The sequence below is a fragment of the Natrix helvetica genome (assembly GCF_964273705.1).
Source record: "Natrix helvetica genome assembly, chromosome: 4".
Lineage (NCBI taxonomy): Eukaryota > Metazoa > Chordata > Lepidosauria > Squamata > Natricidae > Natrix > Natrix helvetica.
The window spans coordinates 9090735-9112843 of record NC_138550.1 but is presented as its reverse complement, the minus strand read 5'-3'; the positions used below and the strand labels follow the sequence as shown (position 1 = coordinate 9112843).

General features: G+C 45.8%; 1 protein-coding gene across 1 annotated transcript in view; it reads left to right on the top strand.

Annotated features, from left to right (window-relative positions):
- CTSC (cathepsin C) overlaps nucleotides 1–10236 on the top strand; it is a 42916-nt gene extending 32680 nt beyond the window's left edge. Inside the window, exons 5-7 of the mRNA XM_081950356.1 lie at nucleotides 2430–2545; nucleotides 6629–6760; nucleotides 7955–10236. Coding sequence (XP_081806482.1) covers nucleotides 2430–2545; nucleotides 6629–6760; nucleotides 7955–8457 — 751 coding nt within the window. The 3' untranslated portion in view covers nucleotides 8458–10236. The remainder of the gene's footprint in view (nucleotides 1–2429; nucleotides 2546–6628; nucleotides 6761–7954) is intronic.
- Nucleotides 10237–22109: the final 11873 nt, after the last annotated feature.

The following is a 22109-nucleotide window of genomic DNA, read 5'->3' as shown; positions in this document are numbered from 1 at the left end:
ACTGAGGAGAAATTTCCTGACAGTTAGAACAATTAATCAGTGGAACAACTTGCCTCCAGAAGTTGTGAATGCTCTTAACGCTGCAAGTTTTCAAGAAGAGATTGAATAACCATTTAACTGAAATGGTGCAGGGTTTCCTGCCTAAGCAAGGGGGTTGGACTAGAAGACCTCCAAGGTCCCTTCCAACACTGTTATTTTATTCTGTTCTGTTCTATTCTATGATGCAACTTGGCACTAAGTAGACAATGACAAACCTCAGTCATCACCTACTCATTAACTACTGGTGGAGGGGTCTTTTTTAGTGCCTGAAACACGTACCTGAGCACATGTTAAGGTGGGAAAAACATTCAGTGGGATGGAGGCATTCGTTATCATTTCAGTTCCTTGGTCTCTGCAGCTCAACTCCATCCGTACTGAAAGCAATTTTATGGTGCGGTATTGAACCGTTCACAATCATCACACTGTTTTAAGCACTCCGCAGTCATTTTAAAGAGAAATGTGACCAGCGTTACACTCCTTGTTGGAACTGTGTTCAATTTTGCTCTTACTTTAGCCTCTAAAATGAAGTGCTTACACGGCAGGGCAAAAGTGCCAATAATTATTTCTTTATCGGTTTGCTGTGATTTTATTTTACCTCTGCATGTAACAAGAGCGTTCCTGTGGGAGAACTCTTGGAAAGAGGTTTTTCGCTGCGCAAGTAAGACCTCAGACAAAGCGACGCAAAGCTCAGAGCAATTAATTGTTCCCTTTTGTCAGATTTGAAAGATGCCAATGTACACATTGGGGGAAGAGCGTGGAGGACTAATGGTGTAAGACGTTGGACTTGTTGACTGGAAGTTCAGCAGTTTGAGACCCGAGCACCACATGATGGAGTTAAGCACCCCTGTAGGAAAAAAATATCCATCTGGTTCAGTTCCAAGCCGGGAGAAAGGCACTGGATACCAAATGGAGGGTGCTTGGAAAGCGGGTTTAATGGTGAAGCAGAATCACCAAGCGCATGGTTCTGGGCAGCTGACCACATGGAGTTGAGGGTGGAGATTTTTTTATACCTTCTCTTGGGCTTTGCACTTGAGCTTCCTGTTCCTGTGCAAGAACATGTATTCTATTGGCTATTGTAGGGGTTATGTAGGGGTCATACCAGGCTCGATAGGTTGTCTGAACTAGGTTTGGTTGAAGTTTCTAAGGGTGAAGCAATAATTAATGGCTTTGCCCTGTGTTGGCTCTCGGGTGAGGGCTAATCTGCTTTCGTTCAGACTTTGCTGCAGGGAGTAATGGATTACTAAATCTGCATTTCTAAAAGCTGCCCCAGCTCAGTATCTTCTTGGGAGCAGGAAGCTGTGGATCTGACTTTTTGTCTCCCTTAAGATTTGTTTTATTTCTCAGGGGAAATATTTCATCTTTCCTTTTTTAAAAAATATTCCTCAAAATATTTCATTCTTCGGGGCGGGGGGGGGGGGGGGCTTCCCATAGACGGATACCCCAGCTCCTGCCAACCTAGGAGTTTGAAAGCATGCAAATGCGAGTAGATAAATAGGTACCAATGCTAAACTACACCAAGATGGGGATAGCAACAATAATATATATTGATTCCATGGAGACACACATGAGGCTGTTAGTATCACTTCACCTGTTGGGTTAGAAAAGCATGTAATAATCACAAGCCATAACTGAATATTAATATGGCATTTCCTACTTGTTTTGTTTTAGTACTGGAACATTAAAAGGGTAAAGAGGCTGAGAACACAAACAGGTGGGAAAAAAATCTAAAAAGTATCAAACTAGTGGGATGATGGTATTATTTTCACAAGTAGGAATAGCACTCAGACTTATATGTCGCTTCATAGTGCTTTATAGCTCTCTCTTACAGAGTCAGCATATTGTCCCCAACAATCTGGGTCCTCATTTTACCAACCTCAGAGGCTGAGTCAACCTTGAGCCGGTCAGGATTGAACTGCTGGCTGCGGGAAGAGTCAGCCTGCAGTGCTGCATTCTAACCACTGCACCCTCGTGGGTCTTAGCAAGACTATCATTTTATTTTCTTGATGTTTTGAATTGAAGCAAGTATTTGTAGATTTTAGGGGGGGGGGGCGGTGGCTCAGCAGTTAAAAGACACTGAGCTTGTCAAGCTGACGGCCTGGGTTTGAGACCCAAGCTCTGAGCAATGGGATGAGCTCCCATTCCTGCCCCAGCTCCTGCCAACCTAGCAGTTCAAAAGCATGCAGATGCGAGCAGATAAACAGGTACCACTGTGGTGGGAATGTAACAGCCTCTGCGCTTGGGCGTATAATCATACCCGCCACATAACCACCAAGCTATTTTTGGACAACGCTGACTTCCTCAGTTAGGAGACGGAGATGAACACTGCCCCCTAGTGTCAGTCCTGACTGGACATTATCTTTTAATGGCCCCATTCCTTTTATTTCTCGTAGACCAAACCCTGCGCCCCTCACTTCTGGGATACTCAAAGAAGCTTCCAATCTGCCAGAATCCTGGGACTGGAGAAATGTGAATGGTGTGAATTACGTCAGCCCAGTACGAAACCAAGGTGCGTTCTCTTTCCCTCAACCCTGTTTTTGACTTAGCTGGTTTTTTTGCAATGCTTTTCCCAAAAAACAAATGTCCTTTTGCAGGCATTCATGGAGTCCTGTGGTTGTGTTTGTGCAATTGTGCGTTTGGGATAATGATCAGCCTCACGAAAAACACTGTGAATAACTCAGTGGCACAGGAGAAAAAAACGGAGCTATATGTTCATTTCTGGCAATGTTAGTCTGTCGGTGGCAGAGAGAATTCAGCTCCAAATAGCATATTTACTGTGTTGGAAGTAAGCGGTAGACTTGAGATAATATTAGTGATTTTGTTCTGACCCAAGAAACAGATTGCCATGTCCCAGTTTCTTCTCCCCTCTCTTGTCATTTGTCCTTTATCATATACCTGGGCATACTAGGGCCATATTATGAATTATTGTAGTGGTATGTAGGAATGACCTTGGGAAACAGGTGTTCTGACTTAGTCTTCCCCCAAAAGCACAAAGCAGATTCCTGGTACCTACAAAAGCCCTTTTATTAAACAAATGTGAATTCCTCTCATTCACTTTCAGCAAAGGCCTAGCAAACAGTCTTTCAAAGGTGAATTTATGATCACAGACCTTATCTAGCTTGGAAAGCTGCCATGTAAATATTTTCCAAGCAGTGCAAGGAAAGATTTGGCACAGAGTCTCTGAGATTCACGGACAGATCTTCATACTCCGGAAACGAACGAACGAACGAATTGTTTCCTCCAAAAGCCCACTCCTCTTTTGCTCCTCTTTTATTTCCTATGGGAGGGGCCATTCACCATCCACCTGTGGCTTTATTCCTGAGTCGACTCCTGTTCTTTAGCTGTTCCCTTCATCTGGCAACTCTGCGCATGCGCACACTGGGAACAGTCTCCAGCTGTTGGTCTGCCTCACTGATATCTGACTCCAAAGGCAGCCTGATAACTGGCATACGGCCCTGGCCTCCTCTCTGCCTTTGACACAGACCCCTCATCAGAGGCTTCCCCAGACTCCAGGACTGGCCCATGTTCCTCCCCAACCTCCTCACTGTCCGAATCGGCCGCCAGCTCCACTGGCCACTGCCAGGCCTCAACAGTTACTCACTGAACAACTGCAGTGGTTCACTTAACTGCCTTGGCAAGAAAGGTCACAAAATGGGGCAAAAAAATTTAGTTCACATCTGTCTCGCAGAAGTTTGAGGTTCAGTTGGGGTCGTACGTTGAGGCCTACCGTGTTTCCCCGAAAATACGACGTGTCCTCATAATACAGCCATGCCACATTTTTCTAGTGGGCAAAAATATAACACTGCCCCCCCTGCATATAAGCCCCCTGGACAAGCCCCCACCTCCGGCCAGGCAGAGCGCTGATCACCAACCTAGCGGTATCCCGAAAGTGCCAAACCGCGGGGACCTGGGGGGAGGCAAAGATGATCGCATTGCTTGGCGCCTTCGAGATACCACTAGGTTGGTAGCAGCGCTATGCTCAGCTGAAGAGGGGGGTTGCCGGGCAGCTGCTCTCTTGCGAGCGGGCTCCAAAAGAACCGGGCACAGCCTCATGGGCGAATGGCTGTGTTGCGCTGTTGCAACAGTGCAACGCAACAGCCACGAAGCGACCATGCTCACGAGCAGCTACCCGGCAAACCCCCTTTGCAGCCGGGCACAGCACCATTCACTGACCTAAGGGTATCGCCAAGCCGCGTGAGCGCCTCTTTGCCGACTCCCGCGGCTTGGCGCCTTCCAAATGCCAGTGAATGGCGCTCTGCACGGCTGGAGAGAAGAGTTGCATGAGCGGCTGTTCCGCTATTGCTCACCCGCCTCCCAGCCTCACGATGCATGGCCCAGCTCTCATTACGGAGTCAGGGCGCCTTCGCTGATGCCATCCCAGCCTGGCTTTTCCCACGGCTTCCAACCCGAGTCTTTCGGCAGTGGCCGCTCTGGGCGCATGCTCTATGGTTGTATGCTCTGCAGGCAACTGGCCCACAACCATAGAGCGTGCGCCCAGAGCGGCCACTGCCGAAAGACTCGAGTTGGAAGTTCCCGAAAAAGCCAGGCTGGGATGGCAGCGGAGGTGCCCTAGCTCCGTAATGAGAGCTGGGCCATGCATCGTGAGGCTGGGAGGCAGGTGAGCGAGAGCGGAACAGCCACTCGCGCAACCCCCCTCTCCAGCTGTGTAGAGCGCCATTCACTGGCATTTGGAAGGCGCCAAGCCGCGGGAGCTGGGCGGCGGCAAAGAGGTGCTCACGCGGCTTGACAATACCCCTATGTCAGTGAATGGCGCTGTGCCTGGCTGCAAAGGGGGTTTGCCGGGTGGCTGCTCGTGAGCGTGGTCGCTTCATGGCTATTGTGTTGTGCTGCTGCGACAGCGCAACACAGCCGTTCGCCCATGAGGCTGTGCCCATCTCTTTGGGAGCCCCCTCGCAAGAGAGGAGCCGCCCAGCAACCCCAAAACAATAAACCCTCCCCCCCCCATAATAAAGCCCAAGCCATATTTTGTAGGTAAAAAGAAAATAAGACCCTGTCGTATTTTCAGAGAAACACGGTATAAAGAACCTTGCTCCCATCAGTCAACTTTACATTCTGCACATTTTACTCCAGAAATAAGATGATTAAACTAAAATGCTACCTGCGTAGGTGTAATTTTTTGAGTGGGGGAAAAAGGTGTTTTTCTCCTAGTGGGCTCACACCTCCTTTTTCCTCAAGAGGCAATTTGGCTTCTAAATATCTCCCTCAAATCCGTGGCCTCCTTTCTTTGGTGAGGTACTTGGAATAAGTCTTCGGTGAAGGGAAAAAAGCACAATTCAGCTGCCTTTGGCCAGCAGGAAAGTGCACTGTTCCACCACAACATTTTGTCAGGTTTCACAAAAATTCTGACTCAATTACCCGAAGTTCCAGTAGCGAAGGGGAATAAATAAACTTATTTCGCCTAATGCCATCCTTTCCTTGGGTTGCTAAGCAGCTGATAGCGGTGGTGGCATTTCTGGGCTTCTAAAAAAAGCTGGGAGATTAGGCAGGGCTTTTAGCTCAGTGAGTGTGTTTTACTTTTATTTTTATTTAAGAAAAAAATCTAGCGCCTACGTATCCGTTCAGAGTGTAAGGGGCCTGTAGAGCCGGTTTGGACAAATGCTTTTAAGGCAGCAGGAGACCGTGAGTTTTAATTCTACTTTAGGCATGAAAACAAGGCGGCTTGGGGGCCAATCCTCAAGAGATTGTGAGTTCTAATCCCACCTTAAGTGTGAAAGCCAGGTGGGGGACTTCGGGCCAGTAACTCACTCTCTCTTTAGTCCAGCTCATCTCACTGGGTTGTTGTTATTTTTTTTGGGGGGGGGGGGATAGGAGAGAGAAGGAAGATGATATACATTCACTGATTTGAATTGTTTATTTAAAAAGGGGGATGTAAGTAAATAATAAACAAATCAAATAGAGGAGATTGTTATTTAGTTTGATTAAAATGTCTTGAAAAGTTTTTTCTTGCTCTCTTTCTCCCTCTCTCTCTTCTTCCCTCCCCCTCTCCCTCCGCCCCTCTCCCTTCCTCTCTTTCCCCCTCTCCTTCCACCTCTCTCCCTCCCTCTCTGCCCCATCTCTCCCTTCCTCTCTCTCCCTCTCCCTTCCTCACCTCTCCCTCCCTTCCTCTCTCCCTCTACCTCCTTCTCTCCCCCGCTCTACCTCCCTCCCTCTTCCTCACCACCCCCTCCCTCCCTTCTTTTCTCCGTCCGCCTCTCCTTCCACCTCTCTCCCTCCCTCTCTGCCCCATCTCTCCCTTCCTCTCTCTCCCTCTCCCTTCCTCACCTCTCTCTCCCTCCGTTCCTCTCTCCCTCTACCTCCCTCTCTCTCCCGCTCTACCTCCCTCCCTCTTCCTCACCTCCCCCTCCCTTCTTTTCTCCTTCCGCCTCTCCTTCCACCTCTCCCCCCTCTCTCCCTCCCTCTCGCTTTCATTCCTTCTGTCCCCCCTCTCTTCCTCCCTGTCTCTCCAACCTGCCCCTCTTTCCCTCCTCCTCTCTCTATCTCTCCCCCCCCCCCAGCTTAGAGTTAAGGAGTTTCTCGTTTCAAAAGAGCTGAGTGGTTGGCTGACCTTATCCCCCCCCATTCCTCCCCACAGCCTCCTGCGGCAGCTGCTATGCGTTTGCTTCGATGGGCATGCTGGAAGCCAGGATTCGCATCCTCACCAACAATTCCCAGATTCCAATACTGAGCCCTCAGCAAGTTGTTTCCTGCAGTGAATACTCCCAAGGTAAGTAGGGTGGGTAACATCTGGATTTGGAGGTGGGGGGAATAAAAAAAACCTGGGGGCACATTTTGGATTGACCATCGACTGAAGGTAAGCAGAAGATAAGGGTAAGGGAGGCCGATGGCTGCCCATCATGTGGGTAGAAATACAGAGACGCTAAACCTTCTAGCATGCAAGAACAATACAACTGGTGCGTAGAACGTCTTAGCCAAGTTAACCGTTGTGATGGAAGTAGATATTAATATCCCCAAGCAATCAGTCACATGGTCCAATCAAGGTTCCATCTGGTTGCCGGGTGACATCACTCCTCCGTCCTCTGACCAGGTGTGAGAATGTCCTTGGTTCCCAAGAGAAAGTACCATATTTTTGGGAGTATAAGACGCACCTTTCCCCCCCCAAAAAAGATGGTGCGTCTTATATACCGAATACAGGATTTTTGGCCTCCCGAAACCCCACCCCCTTCACAAAATTGGATGTGCAGAGAGTTTTGGAGGCCTGCAAAGTGGTCCTGGGGGTGGGGAGGGGAAAAACGAGCAGAAAATGTGCTGGTTTTTTGCTTGTTTTTGTCCCGTCCCGTCCCCTCCAGCCACCAGGAGCATTCTACAAGCCTCCTAAAGGCTATGCATGCCCTTTCTTTGGCAAATTTTTTGCTCGTTTTTGCCTCTACCCCCCCCCCCCCCCGCCAAGCCCCCAGGAGCACTTTGCAGGTCTCTCAAACTCACTGCATGCCCTGTTTTCCACAAAAAACAAGGCATTCAGAGGGTTTGGGAGGTCTGCAGAGTGCAAAACCTTATTTTTTAAAAATTACCTCTTCAAAATCTTGATGCGTCATATACTCTGAAAAATATGGTATTTTGTTTTGGCTACAAAGCCCCAGCTATCTCTATTCCCCACTCCCTATCCCTCAGCTCTAGGGTGACAACACTGAAGCTTCCAAGATGGCTTTGGTCAGGTCAGCTTCAGGGTTGACACCTGACCCTTTGAGACTTCTTCAAGTTGTAGAGTTAAAACTTTCCGGAATTGTTCTTATTTTTCTTTCTCTTTCTTTCTTTCTTTCTTTCTTTCTTTCTTTCTTTCTTTCTTTCTTTCTTTCTTTCTTTCTTTCTTTCTTTCTTTCTTTCTTTCTTCCTTCCTTCCTTCCTTCCTTCCTTCCATCCATCCATCCATCCATCCATCCATCCTTCTTTCTTGTTGTAGGTTGCGATGGTGGATTTCCTTACCTTATTGCTGGAAAATACCTGCAGGATTTTGGCGTTGTAGAGGAGGACTGCTTTCCTTACAAAGGTGTGGATTCCCCCTGCACTCTCGTGAACGACTGTTACCTCTATTACACCTCCAACTATTACTACGTGGGAGGGTTTTACGGCGGGTGCAACGAAGCCCTGATGAAACTGGAGCTCATTAAGCACGGACCGATGGCTGTTGCTTTCGAAGTCTATAATGACTTCATGTACTACTCGGGAGGAATCTACCACCACACAGGCCTGATGGATCCTTTTAACCCTTTCGAACTGACCAATCACGCTGTTTTGCTCGTGGGGTATGGCAGCGATCCCCATTCCGGTGAGCCGTTCTGGATTGTGAAGAACAGTTGGGGAACCTCTTGGGGTGAAGAAGGTTATTTCCGGATCCGGAGAGGCTCTGACGAATGCGCGATAGAGAGCATCGCTGTGGCTTCCACACCTATACCTAAAATATAGCTGTGGGATTATCTCAGGTGGCCTCTGTCTAATGGCGGGATTCAAGTAATTTCTCTGCCCTCATGATTTCTTCCAACAACCAGTTTGCCAAACTACTCAGAAAGTTAACAACCGGTTCTCCCAAAGTGGTGCGAATTGGCTGAATCGCACCACTTCCTCTTGTCCAGAGAGCAGGCGTGTCCACCCTAGAAGTGCAATGAATACTCCTTACAGCTAGTCCTTGACTTATGACCACAATTGAGCCCTTTTCCGTTGCTAAGCAAGACAGGTGTTCAGTGAGCTTTGTCCCAGTTTACGGCCTTTTTTTGACCCTATTAAGGGATGACTGCAGCTGTAATAGGGTTGTTAAATCAATCCGACTTCCCCGCTTATTAGAAGGTTGGAAAAAGTGGATCACATGACCCATCCCCCCAGGACACTGCAACCGGCATAAGTACATGCCAGTTGCCAAGCGTCTGAATTTTGATCTTGTGATGTCTCAGAGATGCAACAGTGAAAACGTTCGTAAGTCATCTTTTCCTGTGCCAGTGTAAGTCCGAACAAATTGTTCTAAATCAAGGACTACCTGTACATATTGGGCAAGGTGGGTGGCCTTGCGTTCCCTGCCTACGAGACAAGCTTTGTTTTGCCATTTTTCAAACCATGTTAAAGTGAAAGCCACAGTGGTTAGAAGACAAGATCAAAGAACTGGCCGTAAAACAGGATGATTGACTCATCCAACCCCCTCTGATTCAGTTCCGCTAAAGTTGGGATGAAGGAACCTTGACAATAGATTCCCGTTCTTAACTTTCAAGCAAGAATTGGCAACCGTGATTGAGAGCAAGCTTACTCATCATAATCAGTGGTCATTTCGGCTTGGCGTGATAAAATATCCAATCGTGATTAGCACTCTTCTACCATTACATCAGTAAAGGATAGTGATTAAAATAGACTTGGGGAATGGTAGTGTGGAATGGAAGCCCAACTGTGACCTGATGTTTTCAACCATGGTTAGTTTAATGTCTCAAATCATCCAGGTCACGGTTGTCCCAAAGGTGCTTTTTTTCCAAAAGGCTTTCTTGATTTTTCCTTGAAGACATTTTGCTTCTCATCCAAGAAGCGCCTTCGGTTCTAACATTTAGAATTGAAGAACTAACATTTAGAACTAACTCAGCTCAGTTAGAACTGAGTTAGAACTGAAAAAGCTTCTTGGATGGAAACATTTTCAAAGAAGAAAGCCAAGAACATTCAGTTGCCTTTTTTTTGGGGGGGGGGGGGAGGAAACCACCTTTGGAACGTGGATCGTGTACCTGAAAATTTCTTAGCCATATTAATCATGTTTCTTAAGATAAAGTGGCACACCCCATACTTAAGCTTCATGGAAGAAATTGGCATATTTTAATGTTTACAATCTAGCTATAAATTCGATTACAATGTATGAAAACTGAATATTCAGTGTGTTTTTCTCCCACACTTCTTTTCCTTGTGCCTTTTTTTCCCCCTTTTTTTCTAATCTGCCATAGTATTTTTTTAATTGCTGTGCCTTAACAAAATAAACAAAGAAACTTGAATGTAGAAGAGAGTGTCTTGCATGCAGAATGATTATATTTTACTGTGATTTTGTGTGTGTAAAAAAAGGGAAACTTATAAAGTATCTTTTGAACGAAATACCTGGGATGACAACATTCATTTGAGCCGCAATTTTGAGCAGTGCAGTACAGCCTTATTGTTTCCTTCTTTTGAAGATCATCAGGGGTTTTTTATATATATGATTCTGAAATAAAGAAATGTTTCTCTGTTGCCTTGGGAGTTCTTTAAATAAAGCTTTCTTATTGCCTCTTTTAAGACTCAGTGGGAGGTTGAAGAAGGGACATGATACTTTTGTGTGGGAACCATAGAGAGTTGCTGCCGTGGAATTACATTTTTTTAAGAACTTTTTTTCCCTTGCAATATACCATCAGACAAATTTGGGCCTTTAATGCAATTTGCTCCTAAAGGTAAAGGTTCCCCTTGCACATATGTGCTAGTCGTTCCTGACTCTAGGGGGCAGTGCTCGTCTCCGTTTCAAAGCCGAAGAGCCAGCGCTGTCCGAAGATGTCTCTGTGGTCACATGACTGGCATGACTAAATGCTGAAAGCGCACAGAATGCTGTTCCCTTCCCACCAAAGGTGGTCCCTATTTTTCTACTTGCATTTTTACGTGCTTTCAAACTGCTAGGTTGGCAGAAGCTGGGACAAATATCGGGAGCTCACTCCATTACGCGGGATTCGAACGGCCAAACTGCGTACCATTCTGATTGTCTTAGCCACTGAGCCACTGCATCCCTATAATTTGTTCCTAAAGCGGCATAAATTAAAATGTGGTACAGTCAATACGATTGGACTATAACCTATATGTTCATTTCTCCCTGGCGTCACATTGAAGCTTACAATTGGATAACCGTATTTATTGGGAGGATAGTATGGGACCATGTTTAAGACTTTTGAGCAGCCCTGGGACCTCAGTACATATTAAGATTGCCTTTGCAGGGCCGCCAAGAGGATTATTAAGTGCTGGAACAAGACTAATATGGGCCTTCCCCTCTCCTACACATGGACACATAAATCAATAATGTCATAATTGTATATTTATTACTGTATTTTTCGCAGTATAAGATGCAGCTCCCCCCCCCAAAAAAAATATCTGTGTGCATCTTATACACTGAATACAGCATTTTTGGGCTCCCGAAATCCCCCCCTTCACAAAAATTGATGTGTAGAGAGTTTGGGAGGCTTCCAGAGTGCTCCTGGGTGCTGGGGAGGAAAAAAACAAGTGAAAAATGTGGTTTTTTGCTCATTTTTGCCCCCAGCCCCCAGGAGTACTCTACAAGCCTCTTAAAGGCTATGTATGCCCTTTTTTGGTTAAAAAAAAAAAACTTAAAATGGTCCGTTTTCTGCTTCTTCCCCCCCCCCCAGCCCCCAGGAGCACTTTACAGGCCTCTCAAACTCTACCGGCAAACAAAACTGCACATGCACAGGAACTAGGTTGCTCCCTCTTCCTCCTCCTCCCCCCTATCCAAACCCATGGAAAAATTGTCTTCTACAAAACCAGTCCCTGCTCCCAAAATGGTTGGGGACCCATAGATTAAACATTTAAAAGATAAATAACTAGCTCGATACCCATGCTTTGTGACAAAACTGTGATCGAGCAATGCAGGAGAAATCCAGTTCACTCCGGTTAAATCCGCTGGCTCAGTGGTGGTCGATGATTGAAACACATAAGGGAATATTGCTCCCGCCGCCCTGAATCTGGAAGCAGTTCTATAGGTGGAAGGCATAGATATTTTGGTGAGGTACCGACGTTTAGTACTGTAAGGAGCCCCAGACCGCTCCCAAGTGAAGGAGTGGAATGTCTGCCAGTTTGAACTGAGGTAGCGGAATATGAGGCAACTGGCATTTGGAACAGAGCTCTTTTCAGGTGGGGAGGGGGAGTAGAACTCCTTAGCATCAGAGTGTGTTAATTACTGTGTAAGAAATACTACTGATCTGATGGTCATTTTGAAAAATCCTTTCTTAGCAAGCACCTAGAAGCCAAGAGGAACATTACGTGTCAAATTTCAAGTTTGTAGGCTTCACGGTTCTGGAGATTTTGTGATGAGTGAGTGGTATTTGGCTTAGATAGATAGATGATAGATAGATGATAGATGATGATGATGATGATAGATAGATAGATAGATAGATAGATAGATAGATAGATAGATGATGATAGATAGATAGATAGATAGATAGATAGATAGATAGATAGATAGATGGATGATAGATAGATGATAGATAGATAGATGATAGATAGATAGATGATAGATAGATGATAGATAGATGATAGATAGATGGATAGATAGATAGATACATAGATGATAGATAGATAGATAGATAGATAGATAGATGATAGATAGATAGATAGATAGATAGATAGATGATAGATAGATAGATGATAGATAGATAGATAGATAGATGATAGATGATAGATAGATGATAGATAGATAGATAGATAGATAGATAGATAGATAGATGATAGATAGATGATAGATGATAGATGGATAGAGATAGATGATAGATAGATAGATGATAGATAGATAGATGATAGATAGATGATAGATAGATAGATAGATAGATGATAGATAGATAGATAGATAGATAGATAGATAGATAGATAGATAGATAGATGATAGATAGATAGACAGACAGACAGACAGACAGATAGATAGACACCTGCTGGCACATGATTTATTGAGCTTTTCAACCCCCAGTAGGCCACCATGGATAAATCCAAGAAAAGAAAATGTTCAGAAGAAAACAGAATGTTTAATTCAACTACATATACTAGTTTTGTGGCTGCTCAGGAAACAGTGAAGGCACAGGCTCCCGGTGTTTTCTTTTCTGTGGGAAACAGGTCCAAATGGCTCTGAGTGTTTAAGGTTGCCGACCCTGGGTTAGACCCTGAGGCAAATAGCATCTCCATGGCATTCAAAGTAGACAATAGAAAGCTAGGAAGGAAGCACAAAGGCACATCTCCAGCAGCCAACCTTCCGTTAAGCAATGAGTTATTTATAAAAATAATAAAGGCAGGATAAAAATAAAAAGTAATTATGTAATGGTTGGATTTTGCTGCCAGTGCACATTTCCCTTTGCAATAGGCCATTTAAATATAGTAACCAATCGTACCCAATTTTTAGACAATGAGCTGCAATTCCCCTTCCCTTCCTTAGGGCTTCTACAGATACTCTGGGATTTGAACTCCGAGCAGGGCAGTAATAGCAAGAATAGCCATCTGGTTGTGCAGAGAAAACAATTGCAATGAATTAACTGGAAGGTTAAATCACAAACCTTAAGTCTCAGCTGCGGGAGAATAAAACGCAATCTATATTTCCTACCTATAATGTGCAATGAGAATTTTGGAAAAAGGTTGATTAAATTATTTGCAACCAATGGCCGGCCGGCCTGCCTTTCTCATAATCAATGACAGAAAGGAACAAAATTCATACAAGCAATAATATATTTGCACAGATCAAATCCAGTTCTGCCACAGGAATTTTTAACATTAATTTTTATGTGCCGTTTCCACATCTGTGCATGTACTGTTATTTGGGCTTATGGGACTTAATGAACATAGACAAATCAGACAACCACTGGACAGTGGTGGGATCCTGCCAATTTAACAACCGGTTCAGTGATCGCGTGCACAGTTTTAACAAAAGTTACCTTCCACGTTGCTTCTGGGGAGTAACACAGCTAAGGTGCAGCAATCTACTCTGCTGCGTGAATCAGCTGAGAGGATATAGGTAAGTAAAGCACAGGGGCAGGTGAGCGGGCCCACCTGATTGTTCGAGTGAACCGGTTTGCTCCCAGCTGATTGTCGGCGCTACCGGTTCATCCAAACCAATCCAAACCGGCTGAATTCTACCCCTGCCTCTGGATCATGCAATCTACTTACCTGAGCCATTGAGAAGTGAAGAACAAAAATGGTCAGAATCAATGTTCCCTCTAAGGTGTGCGACTGCGCGGCTGCACACGTGGCAAGAAAACACCGCGCAGCAGTTTTCAACTGCCGCGCAGTGATTTCTATTGCCACAGGCTCTGGAAGCTGGGGAGGTCCTTTGCAGGCAGCTAGAATGGGCCGCCCACAAAGGACTTCCCCGGACTTGCTTTGATGAACACGGGGCGACTGAGGGTAGTTGTGAAGCCCCAAAGCCCCCGCTGCCTCCGGAATAACTGCTGCCACCTCCTCCTCCTCTAACAGCACTGCCGGATTTGCTGCCCGGCGCTGCGGCTGAGGTGAAGCTGCCAAAGCTCCAGCCGGCATCCCCGCGCATGGCAGCGGTGCCTCCCTTCCGCTCGGAGCACCTGAGCTCAGCGCCGCATTACACCTGCCCCCTCCTTCACCATGGGCAGGGCTGCTGCTGAAGATGCCGAGGAGCTGCCACCAGAATAACTGCTGCTACCTCCTCCTCCTCCAACATTTGCACCTGAGCTCAGCGCGGCGTTACCCCTACCCCCTCCTCCGCCGTGCTTTTGAGGAGCCATGAGGCTGCGGGAGCCAGTAGGAAGGCGGGGGGGTGGGAGCAGGGGGAAAAAAAGCCTCATGGCTCCTCAAAAGCACGGCGGAGGAGGAGGGGGCAGGGGTAACACGGCGCTGGCCTCAGGTGCAAATGTGGTGGTGCTGTTGGAGGAGGAGGAGGTAGCAGCAGTTATTCTGGTGGCAGCTCGTTGGCATCTTCAGCAGCAGCCCTGCCTGTGGTGAAGAAACCAAAGATGGAGCAGATCCAACTTGACAGCTTTAAGACTTGCGTGCTTCAAATGCCAGAGTTTCTGAGCCAACATTTTGGTTGCTAAGCAGGAGCGTTGTTAAGTGATACTGATATTATATAACACTTTGAATTAAGCGGGTACCTTGAAGAAACATAACTTTGAGTTTCAAATAATACTGATTTCGTTGTTGTCTTAGTGACATCTGTGAAACAAATTCAGGTGCTCAGGTATGAAAATGTGCCGCTCAAACATTATACTTTTCTGCTCACATTGAAAAGAAATTAGAGGGAACATTGGTCAGAATACCAATTAGATCCCCTATATTTGTGGCATTTTATAAAAACCCTTTCTGGGCGTAATTCTATAAACTACCAAGAGATCACAGCATGAATGCAATGATGCCATACTACCCCCCATGGCCCGTTTTTGGTTCCAAGAGTTTGCAGTGAGGTCTACTAGGCCCAAAATGAAGCATGGGAGGGTTGCAAAGGAGGGTCGCGCGTGCATGTGCAGGGAGGGCGAGGGTGTCACGCACGCATTGCATTATGGGTGCGAGTGGTATGCATTGTCGTGGGCGCACACACGTTTTCGGCACACGACAAGAAAAAGCTTAGCCATCACTGCCATAGAAGGATCCCGGAATGCATGAGGCCCAGAGGCAGGCTGGCTGTATACCCTTAACGACAAGAAAATGCAATCAATACTTATTCAACAGTGAGGCTATAAATACTTGTTGTTGTTGTTTAAAAAAAAAGCCTAGTCTATTTGTTGACAAATGCAAAGAAGAGGAAGAATCTCTTATTCACACTTTTCTCTCTGCATCTGGTTTCTGTCCCTTTCCAGCGTGTGCAGCCAGAATCTGTTTTCCAAGCCCAGCCCGTGGGAAACACAGCCTATTCTTTATTTAACTAAGCCTGCCTGAAACATTTCTAAATTAAGATGCACTGAATTGCTACTTATTCCTCCGTTGCAGGGGGGGAAAAGGAGGGGATACGAAAGCCTTTTTCTCCACAGGTATAAAACTCTCTCTTTCTTTCTTGACCTTTCCTTGGCAAGGAAGTAATAATGATCTTTTCAAATGGCACCTCGGCATAGTAATCTAGTGCACTCCGTGGGCCACTTTGACATCAGGACAAACTGGGTTTTATTTTTTTTCACAAGAGGTGGAAGCAAGGATTGCGTTCAAAGACCTCTCCTCTTTCACGTTCCTTTAGCGCAGCCTTGCTGCAACTGGAAATGTTGCTTTCCCCATGGCCATCCATACCAGTTGATAGATCTGGTGCTTCCACCCTAAATAATGATATCACGATGATTTGCTAGATATGAGCTAGCTTCTCCACAGAATTTATGGCTGTTCCCTTTCTTCAACAAGCCATAAGTCATCAGCAACAAGTATTTAAAATAAAAAATAGGAGCTATGATTGAACTTTTAAGAACGGTTACTATTAGCATCTGGCGTTGTTACGTTAGCCAGGAGACTGCAATACAACTGCAGAGTAGTAGTTTACCAGATCTGTTTACCAGCTCTGTCTGGTACAAGCAGGCATGCTTCCCATGGTGCACTATAAGAGGGCGAGCTGGCATCGGACTAGAAAGCAAGACAAGTGGTTCTTTCTACAGTGTCATCCAAGGATTTTCACAAACAGAAGCCGCAGCGAGAAAGGTTCAGAGTGCAGGAATCTGAACACCTGCACAGAGCACCAGCAAATCTCCCCACCAAAGTGGTGCCTGTTTATCTACTCTCATAGAATATGCTTTTGAACGTCAAGGTAGACAGAAGCTGAGGCAAGTGAGGGGAACTCACCCCAACACACAATGCTAGGACTCGAACCCCTAGACCAGACACAATCTCCAGACTCATTAAGTCACTGTGCTTCTCGGTTTTAATAACTGATACCTGAACCTGGATATTTTCCATCTCTCCTTATATTCCTACCTTTATTTTCTAAGCGATATCAAACATTTAATGCATAATGTTATATATCAAAAAAGCATCTGGGAGGTCGGAATTTCACTCTGTAATTTCACTTTCTTTATTTTAAAAAGTTGCAAAATAATTAAATTTTGGGTCCTGGTGGAAGGCAAGGAGATTACTATTGCCAACTGCTGTATAAGACCTCTGGCATCAAGAAGCTGTACTCTGCAGATAACTGAAAGTGAGATGTTTTTATATGGATGAGTCTGGATCTATCTATCCATCAATCCACACACACACACGCACGCACACACACACACACACACACACATCTATCTATCTATCTATCTATCTATCTATCTATCTATCTATCTATCCATCCATCCATCCATCCATCCATCCATCCATCCATCATCTATCTATCTATCTATCTACCTACCTACCTACCTACCTACCTACCTACCTACCTATCTATCTATCTATCATCTATCTAATCTATCTATCTATCTATCTATCTATCTATCTATCTATCTATCTATCTATCTATCTATCTATCTAATCTATCTATCTATCTATCTATCTATCTATCTATCTATCTATCTATCTATCTATCTAATCTATCTATCCATCCATCCATCCATCCATCCATCCATCCATCCATCCATCCATCCATCCATCCATCTATCTATCTATCTATCTATCTATCTATCTATCTATCTATCTATCTATCTATCTATCTAATCTATCATCTATCTAATCTATCTATCTATCTATCTATCTATCTATCTATCTATCTATCTATCTATCTATCTATCTATCTATCTATCTATCTATCCATCCATCCATCTAACATCTATCTATCTATCTTATTTATTTTTGTGAAGGGTCAGTAATGACATGATTTGGAGGTGGGATATATAAGCATCTGTCTCTTGTATGGCCAGATCGTTAGGCTAGGACTGTGATGGCAAACCTATGGCACATGTGCCGGAAGTGGCACACAGAGCCATCTCTCCCGGCACACCAGCCGTTGCCCATTGCTTTTCTGGGTTCCGGCGCACTGGCCAGCTGGTCTTTGCACATGCAGGAGTGCTGGAAAGAGGAAGAGCAGCTCCCTGGCGTGCATGTGCATGCCGGGAAGCTGAGCTTTTGGTTTCCGGCACGCACATGCTGGTTTTTACATGCACATGCATGTCAGAAGCTGGAAGACCAGGTGCACATATGGGTAAATCGGAAGCTCAGAACTGCTCTTCCAGTTTCCAGCACTCCTGCACATGCGCACCGGGGAGCTGATCTTCTGATTTCTGGAAGATTTTTTCCCCATCCCAAATCAAACATTTCTCCATGTGCCAAGTTTGGAGTTGTTTTACAGCAGGGGTGTCAAACTGAAGGTCTGGTGGCCCGGATCCCATGGGGTGCTTAGATCTGGTCTGCAGGGCCGCTCTGGAAACAGTGAAGGACTGACCTGTAGTGCCTCTGCCAGCCAAAACAGAGCTCGGTTTTTGCCGGCAGAAGGTTGCAGGAGGCCATTGCAGCCAAAAATGGAACTCCCGAGGGCCACAGGCAGCACTCCCGACCGCATTTTCACTGGCTGAGGCCATCGCAGCCAAAACGGAGCTCGGGCGCCCATTTTCACTGGAAGAGCGCTTGGGCCACCATAGGCGCCACCAACGAGTGACATCAAGCTGGCCATGCCCACTCTGGCCACACTGACCCCAAACCCCCCAAGGTCAAACACAACCTTGTTGCGACCCTCAATGAAATTGAGTTTGACAACCCGGTACCCCATTTTGGGCCTTGTAGGCCTCCCTGCACTCACCTGGGAGACAAAATGGGACATGTGGGGACTCCTGGAAGGGGCGGAGCCAGCCAGAAATTTAACAATGGGTTCGCCCGAACTGGCCCAAACCGGCTAAATCCCACCACTGCATATCTCTATAGTAAATTATTCATGAAACTGCTACATGTCTTTGGAACTTTGCTTTATATTACAGATACTTCCTTTCACGAGGTACCTTGAAATATTTGTTTGAGCAACCACTAGTGGAGATCCTCAACTTACCACCACAATTGAGCCCAAGATTTCTGTTGCTAACTTAGACATTTGTAAAAAAAATATAAAAAATCCATTTAAAAGCATGATCAATGTTAAGGTAAAAGAGAGATTTGCAGAATTCTATTGTACGAATAAGAGGTTCTTGCTCTTCTTTGCATTTGTCAACAAGGAAACTGTGGGCATTTAAAAAAAAAACCCACTGAAGTATTTAAAGCCTTGCCGTTGAATAAGTATTGATTGCATTTTCTTGTCGTTAAGGGTATGCAGCCAGCCTGCCTCTGGGGCTCATGCATTCCAGGATCCTTCTATGGCAGTGATGGCTAAGCTTTTTCTTGTCGTGTGCCGAAAACGCGCCTGTGCCCGCAACAATACATACCACTTGCACCCATAAGGAAATGTGTGCGTGACACACACACCCCTGCACATGCATGTTTGACCCTCCATTGCAAACCCCCCATGCTTCAATTTGGTCCTAGTAGACCTCCCTGTAGCCTCCTGGGACCAAAAATGGGCTGCGGGGGGAAGCTTCCCCCCGTGCTGCCCCCTGCGCATGTGTGCATGACCCCTCCCATGTGCGTGCATCTCCTGCATGCGCCCCGCCCCCTGTGTATGTGTGACAGAGACCCCAAAAGCAGCTGGCTGGCAGGAGGCCCACACACATGCGCGGTGGAGATGAGCTGGGGTGATCGCTCTGCGTGCCATAGGTTCGCCATCACGGTTCTATGCAGAGGTCGGCAAATGTAAACACTCAAAGAGCCATTTGGACCCGTTTCCCACAGAAAAGAAAACACCAGGAGCCACAAAGGTCCTAACCGGAAGCCCCCTGTTCCATTCTGGAGCTGACCGGAAGTTCAGGTTCCCTACCATAGAGTCTCCTCCTAGTGCGGCGTACCTTTTCCTCTACCTGTCATAACCGAAAGCCCTATCAATGGTGGAGACAACTGGAAAGCCCTCCTCTTGCCATAGAGTCTCCTCCTGGCGCTCTGTGCTTCTCTCCCCACCCACACAGGAAGCTCCACTCAAAATTGTGGCACCGACCAGTGACAGAGCCGCAGCAGAGGGAGGAAAGAGCCACATTTGGCTCCAGAGCCGCAGTTTGCTGACCCCTGTTCTATGGCATCTAATTACATAGCAAAAACATCCAAGAAAATCTGGAAAGTTCTCGACATGCTAGAAATACATTTTCCCACCTTATTCAGCAATCCCTGTGCAAGGTAGTCCTCAACTGATGACCACTGTGCAAGCCCAACATTTGTTATTAAGGGAGACGTTTGTTTAAGTGAGCTTTGCCCCATTTTACATCCTCCCTCGCCTTAGTCGTTAAGGGAATCACTGCAGTTGATAAGCTAGTAAGTCGGTTGTTAATTGAATCTGGCTTCCCCGTGGACTTTTTTTGTCAGAAGGTCACAAAATGAGATCCCCTGACCTTGAGAGGCAGCAAAGGTCATAAGTATGAACCAATTGCCAAGTGTCCAAATTCTGATCACGTCATCATGGGGAAACTGCAAAGGTCATGAAAACTTATGAAAAATGGTCATAAGTCACTCTTTTTTCAGGGCATTGTAATTTTGAATGGTCGCTAAATAAACCGTTGTAAGTTGAGGTCTACGTATATGCGTTTCTCTTCAGAGTCTTGTCTGAATCGACTCATTATCAGAATGACAGAATTGGAAGGGTCCTTGGAGGTCTTCTAGTCCAACCCCTTGCTCAAGCAGTAGGCCCTACCCCCTTTCAGACAAACAATTGTCCGATCTCCAGTGATGGAGTACCCACAACTGCACCCCACAGCCGTCTTAGTTGTAACACAATGCTGCAGAAGACCTTAAATGAGGTTTTCTGGAGAGGCAAATGTTGTCTAGCATACTAAAAAGCAGAGACATCACCCTGCCAAAGTGCGCATAGTCAAGGCTATGGTTTTCCCAGTTGCAATGGAAGGCTGTGAAAGTTGGACCATAAGAAAGGCTGAGCACCAAAGAATGGAGGCCTTTGAACTCTGGTGCTGGAGAAGACTCCTGCGAGTCCCTTGGACTGCAAGGCGATCAAACCGGTCAGTCCCAGAGGAGATCAACCCTGACTGCTCTTTAGAAGGCCAGAACCTGAAGAGGAAACTCAAAGGCTTTGGCCACCTAATGAGAAGGAAGGACTCACTGGAGAAGAGCCTAACGCTAGGAAAGATGGAAGGCAAAAGAAGAAGGGGACGACAGAGAATGAAGTGGCTGGATGGAGTCACTGAAGCAGTCGGCGTGAGATTAAATGGACTCCAGAGGATGGTAGAGGACAGGAAGACCTGGAGGAACATTGTCCATGGGGTCGCGATGGGTCGGACACGACTTCACAACTAACAACTGTAGGAAGTTAAAACCCACCCCGCTGCTAGAAAACTGAAATATCCTGGGAAATATTAAGAAGGCAGAATATTATGTTTGCCTGGATGTGAAAAGGGAGAAACATGTTTTTAAAGACAAAGTAGCTCCCTACAGCTTCTTGCCCCCCCACATTTGTCAATGGGCGATTAAAGCCTGAGCTAGTCTACTCTACATAATAAAGGTAGGATTAGCCTTCTACAGAAACTCACCACATGGCATGTGGAAACTCAACCAAACTTGGATTCAAAACACACCCTAGAGAGTTGCCCCTGCATGGCCCCATGGGAGTCTGACGACCAATCAGAATACATTTCTTACATAGGAACAGGAAACAGAGAGGTGGGGCCGAACAGAGTATAATAAACCCCCAGCAAGTCCCTTCTTTTCACTCTTTTCTTCTTCACCCAACATCTGGAAGCATGTGCCCCCCCTTTTTTTCTGCTCAGGAGCTCAAGCCATGTGATCCTGTCCACCATTAAACCATCTTTCCAAGCAGCCTCCATGTTTCCAGTGTTTTTTCCCCACTTGGAAACTGAACCCAGAAGGACATTTCTTCCAACAGAACAACAAATGTTGTCTGATGAAAGCGACAATGACAGAGTTTCATTTGCGGTTGTATTTGGACGACAGAGAACTACAGAGGAAAATCCCATTGGTTGTGAGAATGAAAAGAGGGTTAAGGTTAGAGCAATCGGTACTTGGAGTTATGACCAAACAGTATTGTTAGGGTTATCTATTTTAGTGGATTTCTTAGAAAAGAGAGATTTGCCCACTCCTGAATCAGACTGTTCAATTGTGTGAATAACAATCCTTTTGGGCTTCATTTTCTTAATGGTCTTAAATGGCCTAGTTCATTCCCTGAAGGACTAGAGAATGCAGCAGCTATTTCATGCTTTCCATTTTTTTAAAAAAATACTTATTGTTTATGGCATGCCGATGTTGTTTTTCTAAGATATCACCCTGAGCAACCAGGAAGATAATCAGTTAGGTCTTTGACAGGAAACTTTGGGGGAAACCCAGCTGGAAAGTTGAAAAAAAAATCTTGGAAGAAG